Below are 12,288 nucleotides of genomic sequence, written 5' to 3'. Positions count from 1 at the left end.
TAAAGTGAGAAGCCTTGAGAAAGGTGTGTTGCTACTGTCGCTGCCGTGAGCTTCCTTTCCACACGCTGAGATGAGAGTGTCCGGAATACCTTCCCTTCCCTCTCAGAGGCCACAGAGACAGTAGCTGGAGGTCTCTGGCACTGGGAGACAGATGTAGATTCTACTCCAGGTTATATTGGAGTTCTGATCTCGGGGGACCCTTGATGTGCCATCCAGTACTTCCATGCCTCAGTTTCCCCACTTGTCCAAAAGGGCTACATGACCACTCTTAACTGTTACTAGGATGCCCTGAGGAGGAAAATAGGAGAAGGCGGGATAATTTCACGGGAAGGGCCACAGGAGTCTTCAGCTCTGTGCCGAGGTGAAACCCAGTGGGGTGGGCGCCCTGCTGTCCTCAGGAAGAAAGAACACTTGTCCATTTTATTGGCAAGAAAACCAAAGGGGCTTGGCTGAGAGAAAGCTGACTAAAGTAGACGCAGAAATCTGTGACCGGCACAAGGACCAGCTGTAGGCCTGAGGTCCACATAGATGCTCCTCGCACGGTCCCGTGAGACAGCCTTGAGCCCGTGCAGCTCAGCCCATTTACTCTTATTCTTTTTTTTCTTTTTGAGGTGGAGTCTCGCTCTGTCGCCCAGGCTGGAGTGCAGTGGCCGGATCTCAGCTCACTGCAAGCTCCGCCTCCCGGGTGTACGCCATTCTCCTGCCTCAGCCTCCTGAGTAGCTGGGACTACAGGTGCCCGCCACCACGCCCAGCTAATTTTTTGTATTTTTTAGTAGAGACGGGGTTTCACCGTGTTAGCCAGGATGGTCTCGATCTCCTGACCTCGTGATCCACCCGTCTCGGCCTCCCAAAGTGCTGGGATTACAGGCTCGAGCCACCGCGCCTGGCCATCTTTACTCTTATTCTCCGCCAGCAGCACCAAGAGAGCCTCAGAGAACACCCCCACTCACTGAATACCCCCCAAGCATTCTTGCGGGGCATAAGATGCTGAGGCCTTCGGAAGTCTGACATTGGACTGGGAAGGAGATAAACGAGGTCAGGGTTTCTATCTTTTAAACGGCCCTGGGCAGCATCCTCATGACAAGACACCCTTTCCAGTCCACTGAGCGAGTCAGCACAGCGCCCCTGCTCCACTGGGATGCTGTGGACCCTGCCTGGTGTATTGCACACAGATGAGCAGCAAATTACTGGCCTCTCTTCGGGCAAGCCTTCCCCGACCTCTGCAGGCAGAACTCAGGGCTTTCCTCTGCTTCCATGAGAGTAACATAAGCCCAGGAGTCACCTTCCCAGAGGTGGAGGTGAACCATGCTCCTGCATGGTGCATCTGGAGGACAGTGGCTTTGATCTTCACTGTGTGACTATGTGATGGAGCCAGCCCTTCATCCCACTCTGCCACGGTTTGTTTGGTCCCAAGTCTCATGTGGCAGTGACCCAGGTGGGCTGGATAAAGGGGGTGGATGCTTCACAAATGGCTTTGTGCATTTCTCACAGGAGCGAGTGACTTTTCACTCCAGTTCCCACAAGAACTGGCTGTTGAGAAGAGCCTGACACCTCTTCCCCTCTCTCTTTGGCTTTCCCTCTTGCCATGTGAGCTGCATACGCCCCCTCCCCTTGCCTTCCACCAAGAATGGAAGCTTCCTGAGGCCCTCAACAGAAGCAGATACCGGCACCATGCTTCTTGTACAGCCTGCAGAACCAGGAGCCAAATAAACCTCTTTTCTTCACAAATCACCCAGCCTTGGGTATTCCTTGATGGCAATACAAATGGACTAAGACACACTCTGTATTTGGGTATTCAGACTTTTTACCATGTGCCTTTGCATTTTTTTCCTCTAAAAGGGTAGAGTACATTTCCTCACTCCCTAACACTGAGTTTGTGTGTGTGACTTTCTTTGGCCAAGAAAATGAGTGTGTGCCTTTCTGGGAGCATAGGACTAAGAGGTCCTTGTGTTTCTACTTGCTTTGCTGTCCTTCTGTCATCACCATGAGAATATGTTGGGCTGGCCTGCTGGTCCAGGGGAAGAGGTACTGGCCCCAAGTAGGCCCAGTCTGGATTAGCCAACCCATGCATGCTGAGAGATCTCATCCAGAGCAGCAGAGCTACCCAACCAAGCCAGCTTAGACGAGTGGCTCCCTCGCTGACCCACAGGTCCACGGGCTTTATAAATGTCTACTGTATGCATATTTATTGTGTATCATGAGATTTAGGAGTTGGCTGTTACACAGCATTTACATAGCAAAAGCTGCCTGATATATTTAATAATGGCTATTCCAGCATCTGGCATATACAGGTTGTTATATTAAATTACTTGGTGAATAATTGTGAATTGAAGACAGAATCATATCTCATTCCATCTTCACAATAATGCTCTAAGATGGTCAGGCATAATTCACCTAAAATTATGGTAAAAGAACCTGAGGCCCATAGGGGTTACATCACTACCTAAGATCACATGGTGAGAAAACGTCTAGGCCAGTATTCGACTCCAGCCTCTGTGACTCCAAGGCCAGTGATCTTTCCAGCCTGTCTGACCATGGCAGCGCTGACCCACAGCTCTCTGAAAGGCACTCCTGGCCTTTGTGCTGGATCCTTACAAAGAAGCCCACTAGGAACCGAAGGACCCTCATTTGTCTGCTCGTGGCCAATGTGAGCATCAATGCAAAGGCAGACACCCTTAGAGAGAATGAGGAAATAGGGCCTAGGACCATTGACTTCACTAGGCCAGATGCCGAATGTGGTGAGGCTTGGGTTGAAGGGAAGAGACAGATTTTTTTTTCCTTTCTTGATACTGTGTTGCAAGCCTTTCAAATTGGTCAGCACCTATTAAAATACTGGAATGAGAACTGTAAGAACAGCAGACTCGGCTGGGAGAACAGGGCTTGCATTGCTGCTGGGGGTTGAGTCTGATCCTGCACATGAAACTGTGCTTTGAGATGCCCCTCTCTGTCCCTTAAACCATTTAATGGGCATGACTCCTTCCTTCAGCTGCCCTCCCCAATCCTTCCCATGGATTTTTGCCTCTTTTAGGTCTAAAACAGCTTGTTGGGATGGGTTCCATAAACCTTCATGAAAATCTGTTTCTCAAACCCCCTCCTCCTGTCCCATTCCCTGGATCAAAGCTTCCTGAGTTTTCCATGAGCTCTGACCTCCTTAGCTACCCCTTCCTTCCTAAGATGTCCATGAGGCCGCACGATCATACAAGCACAGAGTTTTGCGAAAGGTCATTAAGTCCAGGCCCTGGCTTCCACAGCCTGCCTCCAAGGTCACCATGTTGACCAAGCACTAATTAGACTCCAAGTGTGTGGATGTCCAGATATGCCTTTGCCTCTGGGCATGTCTTATCGAAGACAGGCATCCCTCCTATTTTCAAAACTCACCAGAGAATTTCCCACTCCAGGAGTGTACCTAATTCCATCGCCAGCTCCTAGACCTGATGCTTTTCCACTTCTATCTATAACTCATCATTTCGCCTGACTCACTCACTCACTCATTCACTCAACAAATACCTAGTAACTACAGACATGTGTTGCTTAACAGTGGGGACACATTATGAGAAATGCATCATCAGGCAATTTCTTCATTGTGTGACCATCAGAGAGTGTGCTTACACAAACCTAGATGCTATAGCCTACTAAACTCTTAGGCTATATGGTATAGCGTAGTGCTCCTGGGCTACAAACCTGTACGGTATGTGACTGTACTGAATACTGGAGGCAACTGTAACACAGTGGTATGTACTTGCATATCTAAACATACCCAAACATAGAAAAGGGACAAGAAAAATGTGGTATTATCATCTTTGGAACCTCCATCATATAAGTTGTCCATTGCTGACCAAAATGTCATTATGCATGCGTCACTGTACTTCCATCTAGCCAGGCTCAATTACAGTACAGCATGGCAAGCAAATGACAGTCCTAGAGAGATGCAAAGTGGCACGGAGGTTAAAAGTATAAACAGTAAAGCCATACGGCCTGGGTTCTGGTCCTGGTCCTCTGCTCACTGGCTGTGTGATCCGGGGCTATTTGCCTAACCTTTCTGGGCTTCAGTTTTATCATGTGTAAAATGGAGACACTGATAGTAGCTGCCTCAGGAAGTTGTAGTGAGCATCGCAAGGGCTGCCTCGTGGAGCTCTTAAAAATAAACTAATGTGTATAATGGGGCTAGGCAGGGCATAAAAAGCCACACAATCCTAGTCTCTTGAGAACTTGCCTTTTAACAAATGTACACAAGCAGATATTCTTGGCCTGCCCCATGGAGAAGAACATCCAACTCAGTGGAGAATGGCCATGGAAAGGTTTGCTCCTGTTACACATGCCGGAAGGGGCCAGAACTGCAGAGAGGAAGCACAGGGACTGGGCAGAGGGGAGCCACTCCAGATGACCCCTGACTCAGGAAGTGGCCAGGGGGTGGACAGAGCACCAGACCAGGAGCCAGGAGTCCTGGGGCTAGTTCCACTCTGCAACAGCCTCAATGTTTGCCCTTGAACAAGACCCCCACATCCCCACTCCATATCGCATTACAGCCTGGGCTTCAGTTTCCTTATCTGAAAAATGAGGGAGTAGATCAGCTTAAAGGCCCTTCCAAACGATTCTTGGATCCTAAACTCAGGCAGCTCTCGGCAATGGTATTATTGAGAGTCTGGCCGCGGGGGACCTGCAGACATCACTAAGTGACAACCCAGTACCTCCACACAGCCCTCTCCCCGCTGTCTACAGCTCATTGCTTCCCAAACATCACCCCCTGCAACCACTTCCCACACTTTCTACCTCCCTCTCTGAGCTGGGACTGGAGTGGAAGATGGCTGGACTCCAGGAGGGTGTGTTGCCCAGGAGCTGGTCCACAGAGGGGTGATGTGCAGAGGCCAAGGGGCACCAGGAAGAGCTCTGGCGGGTACTTACCGCAGGCCCAGTGAAGGGCACATGGTCACAGTTCTCCTGCCAAGACTGGTTGAGGCTCTGGGCAAACTCTTGGAAGAAAGCATGGGATTGGTTGAAAATGGAAAATCCCAGGATGTTGACACGATCATCCACAAGGGTGTCCATTCTCTGGAGTGAGAACTCCTGGAAAGATCCAGCATCAGAAATAAGAACATAGTTAGGAAAGGGTGAAGTGAGAGATGGACTTTGGTAGAGCACGTCTGGGTACCTCATTCTAGTCCAGAGAACACCAGACAGTCTGTTGAGACCTAGGAGTCCAGAGTTAATGAGAGTAGTTTTTCTGGGAGTTAACACTGTGATAGTAGAGCGTGGAGGAGAAAAAAAAAGCAGAATGATCTCTAAACAAGTATATACAAGATGCACTAGCTAGAGAAAGAAAGAAAAAAGCCATGTGCCCAGTGGAGGCAGCACTAGGCACATGGCGTTTTTTCCATGGGAAGTGGGATGCTTGAGCTGTGTCTTGAAGGATATATAGGCATTTTCTGGGTGGAGAACTGTGGGTGGTCAAAGGCTACTCCAGCCAGAAATCCCCATGTATACAAGGGCACAGAGCTGAGAAAGTGCATGGCCCTTTCAGTGAACTGCCCGTGGTATACTTGTACTTTGATGAAGACGTCACTTCTTAAAGTGTGATTCTACCGTTAGCATCATCCAGGTTCCTTTTTAAAAAATGATAGGGCTGGGTGCGGTGACTCACACTTGTAATCCCAGCACTTTCGGAGGCCGAGGTGGACGGATCACTTGAGGTCAGGAGTTCGAGACCAGACTAACCAACATGATGAAACTCCAGCTCTACTAAAAATACAAAACTAGCCAGATGTGGTCGTGCATTCCTGTAATCCCAGCTACTTGGGAGGGTGAGGCAGGGGAATCACTTGAACCCAGGAGGCAGAGGTTGCAGTGAGCCGAGATCGTGCCATTGCACTCCAGCTTGGGCAAGAAGAGCAAAGCTCCATTTCAAAAAAAAAAAAAAAAAAAAAAAAAAAAAGGATGATTCCTGAACCCCACCTAACACCACCTGAACCCGAATCTGGGGAGCTGAGGCCCAGGAGCTTGCATTTCCAGCAGGACCCTAAGTCTTATACACCTGAAGCGTGGGTTAGCACACTGGATACAAGGGGCCCTGGGAGAGGGATGGTGAGAAAGGAAGCTGGGGCAGTCAGCAGAGGCCAGACCATCAGAGTGAGGATGCCAGGCTTGCGAATGTGCCCTTTGTCCTAGGTGTGATGGAACCCAAGGGAACTGTCAGCAGAGGAATGCCAAACCAAGTTTGCTTTCCCAGAACCTCAACCTGAAGGTTTGTGGGTAGGGTGGTGCCTTCATTTACCACTAATTTTTGCATTCACTTGATAAACATGTAAGCATTTATCATGTGCCAGACATGGTTCTAGGCATGGAGGATATGGATGAGAGAGACACACTTGCTGCCCTCAGGAAGCCTGCAGTTAGTGGAAGAGACAGATAGTAAGGAAACAAATTCATCATCATTTCGTATAGCTAGGGGGATGGGACTTGGGGTGAGGGACTGCTACTTTAGATGAGGCAGTCAGGGAAACCCCATCTAAGGCAGTGATATTTAGAAGCTCAAAGGAGTTCTCCCTGCAACCCACAGTCCTCATGCAATTACCCGGGTGGGGCCAAGTGATAGGCAGCCTGCATGTGTAAGTGCACCGTGGCCAGTTAGAGTTATAGAGAGGGGTAGTGTCCTCCTCTGAGCTCGGAGCCCTGGCCTCCAAGGTCTCCCTGGACCCTGCACAGTGAAATCAGTCAAGAGGGTGTAGATTATTCAGCTTGCTGATCCCTGCTCCCAGAAAGATGCCTTCAAATGTGTGTCAGGCCACCTTTTCACATAAAAATCACAATCATTGCATGTTCATTCCAAGTGCCTCGCACACAGCTCCACACCCTGGGGGTACACAGGAGTTCCAGACCCAAGGACTAGCCCATCGGCCACTCAGCCTGACATGACAGATGGCAAGCGCCTTGGGCTTTCCTTCTGGCCAGGCAGAAATATTGCTTTCCTCCAGGCAGTCTCCTCTTCTGAAGACTTAGCTGCTGTAGGCCCCTGGCGCCGCCCTTGTATCCTTGCCACACAGCTCCAGTCACTGCCAAGGTCTCAGGCTGCAGGCCTGAGCTCACCTGCCCAGAGCCTGGATTCATTAGCTTACACGTGCAAACTGGAGGCACCAAGCTTCCTTTGAAGCCACCAATGCCTGACAGAGTGGATTTGGATAAGGATTAAGTGTATTTTGGATCCTGCCACATTCCCATTAGGGGAACAAGGACATGCCAGAGAATGTGCTGATTCCTACACTGATATTATCTCCCATCTCTCTAACAGGGCAGCTGCCCATGTGCTGTGGGCTATCAGTAGGCACAAGGGGGCAGATGGCTAATGAGAAGAAGATTCATTTGGCAAGGGTGCAGTGACTGGGGCAGAGCCAGACTGTTGTAGGCAAACCGAGGGGCAGAGTCAGACTGTTGTGGGCAAACCTGGGCACGGTTGGCAGGGGCTGGAAAGTGTCCCCTTCCCTGGCTTCCTTATCATTGTGGGCAGACACATCAGCCCAACTCCATCCTCTCCCCACATGCATAGCCTGATGGATGGAGGCTCATTTTAAGGAAGCCCTGAGGCCCTGGATGTCCACAGACTCACAGTGGCAGCTGGGGTGATATAGTGGACTCAGGCTTTGGTGTTCAAATCCAGGTTCCTTACCACACTGGCTGTATGACTTTAAGCAAGGTCTGTAACCTTCTGGGCTTCAGATACTCGTTTTTAAAAAAGAAACCATATTAGCAACCTTATAGGTTATTTCAAGGAACAAGTAAGATGCATGCAAAGCTTAGCATCATATTTGGCAAATACAACAGCTACTGAAAGACCACAGTGAACTCTGGGGCAGCTTCTGGCTCTCTGCCTCTTCAGTTCCACTTGTCTTGGAAACCTAAGTTAGAAAGGTATTCCCTTCAAATGCATGTTCTGGGTGGAGTAAGAATGAATGAGTTCATTACAGACACTTAGAGACAGTCTACCCAGAAGTCAGCCAGTCTGTCTTCCTGTTTTTTTATTCCTACCTTCTTATCCCTCAATTATAAGCAACTTTCAAAGGCCAAACCAGATAAAAAGATAAAAAGATTCCAGAAGTTTCCTTGATAATTTGTTCTATTTATAATGACTCATGGGATAGCCTGTGGAAGGACAAGGAAGGGGGAGGGTCACATTCTTTTACTGCCATTTCCCACGACACTCTAAGGTTCTAGTATCTAAGAATCCTTACAGTTAGGAAATTCTTCTTTTTATCTAAACTTAGACTATTGTCTAAAAGAACATGGGAAATAGCTGACAACCGCTAGTTTACAAACAATGAACATCTTCTGTGCCAGTATTTCTCAAAGTGTGTTCCTCAGGGCATTAGGTTTCCAGAAATTTCATGAAGACAAGTTTCCATGCTCAAATAAGGCTGGAAAACAATGCACATTATATCTGTCTTTTCAAGATTCATAATACTCAAAGCTAAAGGCTGAAAAAAGTACGGCAGCGAAGCAGCTGGTTTAATTTTGTTTAACCCTGAATTTCCCAAACACACTGACCATGGGACAAATCAGGACCGTGGGTTTTTTTTCCTCCTCCAAAATCCATGAGTGCCTGGCAGTAGCATGCTTCAGAACGTAATCTGGGAAGTGCTACTCTACATCTATTCAGAGAAACATTTCTTACAAATCCAAAGTCAAGTGGTGGGGACATTTTGTGGAGACAGATATTTCATAAAACTAACACATTTCAGGAATGGAAGGGATTAAAGTTCACCCAGTTTCCGCTGCCCACTCATCTTGAGTCCTACCCAGGAATGCACACTTGGCTCACTTAGGCTCCCATTGTGCCTCCCCAACCCCGCCACAGCCACACTGCCTGGCTGGTTGTAACCTTCATACAATGACAGAAAGGGCTGGAAGCAGTCCCTCAGGTGGAACAGGTCCTCATGGGGACCTTGATCCTCTTCTTATAAATGTCCCAGGAAGGGAAGTCCTGAGGGTCCCTGCTCCCAACAAGCGTTGACTCCCATTGTCCCAAACCAGGGAACCAGGGTGAAGCACAGAGCAAATGGAACCTGGTAAAGCCAAGTGGTGGGGCAGAGACCAGGACCAGGTCTTCCACGACTCCAAGTGTGGGTGGCTTTGTGACAGACCCCGTGTTGCAGTCTTTGTTCACACATGTGGCCTCTCTCTACAGAGGGCTGTGTGCTTCCAGGAAGTAAAGATATGTTTGCCTCATTTTTGAACTTCACATTGTAGCTACAGAGTGCTTGATACCTAGAAGCTATTTGGTCAATACTGTTTTGAGGACAGTTGATTGACGACATCTTAATGCCTTGGGTCTCACTGTGGCCAACTCTAACACCAAGCACACCCTGTCACACCTCCAGAAGGTGTAAAAACATGCGTAGAAGCTGTGCTAACCACTGACTGTCATCTGTGAATTGCATTACTGTATTTTTAAAAATCCTGACAGCTTGCTTTCTTATCACTGGGCTTTCACATGAAAAACATTTTTAAAAGTGTGTGCGTGTGTGTGTGTGTGCATGTGCATACATATGTGCAAATCTCTGTGTATACAATGGTATGGAAGGGTCCAAATAGCTATAGTTGAAGGTCAGGTCAGAACCACAAGTGGATACAGGGGGATGTTACCCGGGGATGAAGGAATGCCTCATGGATAATGGCTTGAGAGCTACGCGGAAGGGCGCCCCTCACTTTCCGCAGCACATGTGCCGTGTCCAATGTCCTGGTTTACCAACAGGCATCCATTCACCGTGAGCTATAGGAAGCTTCGTGGGTCTACCGCCTGTTCATCACCTGGGCCAGGGAGCAATAGCAGGCTCTGCGTAGGGGCTGAGCTGGGGATGGGCCCAGACAAGTGGAGGTCCTAGAGCTGAGGTAGTTTTGTTGGAGGAAGAGAGAAGAGAGGACCTGTGAAACTGTGAGATTACCATGGCTGCAAGGGGCTGACCATGCCTTATACCACACAGGGTCTGGTGCCAAGAAACACAGAGCTTTAGTGTCTGGTGTCTGGGAACATGGAGGGATAAGGGAAAGGCTGGGCAGACCTTGTGGGCAGCTTCTGCAAGGGAGGTCTGGGAGAAGCAGTGCCCTGAGGACATGTTCAGCTGGGCTAAGCAGTCAAGTTCTGTCACTGTGGGCTGGATTTAGTCAACCCTGGGGACAGGACAAGGTTAGTCAACTAGAGCTAAAAGCACAAGAATGTTTAATGACCCAGATTAAGTTTCTGTGTTTGACCTGAAGTAGAAAAGCAAGAAACCAAAGCACAGGTCCAGGAGGTGTCCTTAAATCAAGTTCATCTCCTAACTCAGGCCAAATGGGTAAGTAGGGGAAGTGGCATTCCATGATGTTTTCTGCCCAACAGCCCCTTCCCCTTTGCCTTCCTAACCAATAAGTGCATTACTATTCTCCCAGGCACCTTAGCTAGAAACTTCAGAGACAGCCTCGACTTCCTTATTTTTTAACTCCACACCGAGTCAACTGCCAATTCTGTCAAATCTATCCCTTAAATGTCTCTTGAAGGTGTCCCTTCCTTTCTAATCCCACCAGGCCTCGTCATTTCTCCTCTGCAATAGCTGCTATTTAATGGAGATCATGCTTCTGATTTTGGAATATCTGGCCACTATACTGTTCAACTCCCAGGTTCCATTTATACTGATGACCATATGAATGGTGCCCCTTGGCATGGTGCAATGTGGCAATCTCATCAGGAAACAGTAGCATGTGTTAGAAAGAGCAAAAGTTTTGAAATAAGGCAGTCTTGGTTTCAAACCCTCATTTGGCCACATACTGGCTGGCTGATTTCAGGCGGGTCTCTGAACTTTCGGTGTGCTCACCTGTAAAGTGTGGGTAAGAGCATCTACCTTGCACGGGTAATCCATGAGGAGTGCCTGGCACACAGGCACTCATGGCCTGGGAGTTCTCTTCTGTCCAAGTGTAATCCATCCTCCATGCTGCTGGTGTCACCAAAGTGGGTGCACTGCCCCACTCTCCTCCCTTTTCCTGGTCCCCCTGAACTGCTGGGCCCTGCCAAAAGGAAAGATCTGGCCTGGAGGTCTTGCCTTCCTCTTTGCTTGGCAAGAGATGATTCTTAGCTACTTGTCAAATGGGAAAAGTTTTGCTAAATAAGTCACCATAGGCTGGGAGGAGTGGCTCACACCTGTAATCCCAGCATTTTATGAGGCCAAGGCAGGTAGATTACCTGGGGTCAGGAGTTCAAGACCAGCCTAGCCAATATGGTGAAACCCCATTTCTACTAAAAATACAAAAATTAGCCAGGCATGGTTGCATGGCGTGTGCCTGTAGTCCCAGCTACTCGGGAGTCTGAGGCAGGAGAATCGCTTGAATCTGGGAGGCAGAGGTTGCAGTGAGCCAAGATGGTGCCACTGCACTCCAGCCTGGGCGACAAGAGACTCTGTCTCAAAAAAGAAAATAAGCCACCATAAGATGCTAATTGCTTGGTGTGGCGATTTGTGTTGAGATAGATGCCTTTAGTTGAAATTCCAGATCTTCCAACCATGAATAATCACAAGAAAGCAGTAATTCTAATAATAACTACTATAATTTACTGACCACCAACTGTGTGCTAGGCAAAACTGAGCACTTCACTGAGAACATGGGAGAGATGAGGTTTGCCTCACATCGGATCTGTTCAGCATGAAGAACCCAGAAAAGGAGTCACAGCAAGTACCAGGGTGCAGCAGGTGGGAAGGAATTAGAAGTCAATGCAGTATAACTGCAGGCTTGTGTGGCTACGATGGCTCAGAGAAACAGGCAGTCGAATGCAGCTTGGTGAACTTGGCCAACTTCTGCTGAGAGCTGTCCAGCAGCCACAGCCACCCCTAGTAAAATCTCTCCACAGTCATCATTATTTGAGTCTCAAATACTTCCCCGCTGGCCTGTGAACTCCTGGAAGGTAGAATAGACTGTCTCACTCACTGCTGTGTCCCTGGCCCCTAGAAAAATCAGTGAAACCAAAAACTGCCTTCTGGGCTTAATTAAACGGTTAGGAGAATAATGTGCTGGAAAGAATGAGTATGGGTCTGGAGTCGCGGCATTTTGGGCATTTTGACCTAGATTTTCCTCTCTGAAATCCCACATTCCAAAAACCAATCTTTTTATAAAAAAACTTTTCATTTCTTTATTTTTATCTTTTTTAATCAGAAAAGTTTCCTCATTTTAAAATGGGGGAAATAAGACTTCACAGTTCCGTTGTGAGACCCAAAAATGACAATATATCGGAGAGCTCTGTGCAGACTGGAAGCACGATACAGACTCCTTATTACTAT

At 48.4% G+C, this 12,288-nt stretch overlaps 1 protein-coding gene across 1 annotated transcript in view; it reads right to left on the bottom strand.

Moving 5' to 3' along the window:
* GRIK4 (glutamate ionotropic receptor kainate type subunit 4) overlaps positions 1-12,288 on the bottom strand; it is a 436,221-nt gene that overhangs the window by 124,656 nt on the left and 299,277 nt on the right. Inside the window, exon 8 of the mRNA XM_010357001.2 lies at positions 4,904-5,065. Within this exon, the coding sequence (XP_010355303.1) occupies positions 4,904-5,065 (162 nt within the window). The remainder of the gene's footprint in view (positions 1-4,903; positions 5,066-12,288) is intronic.

The sequence above is a fragment of the Rhinopithecus roxellana genome, chromosome 15 (assembly GCF_007565055.1).
Source record: "Rhinopithecus roxellana isolate Shanxi Qingling chromosome 15, ASM756505v1, whole genome shotgun sequence".
In the NCBI taxonomy this organism is placed as follows: domain Eukaryota; kingdom Metazoa; phylum Chordata; class Mammalia; order Primates; family Cercopithecidae; genus Rhinopithecus; species Rhinopithecus roxellana.
This window is presented reverse-complemented; position numbering and strand designations above follow the sequence as displayed.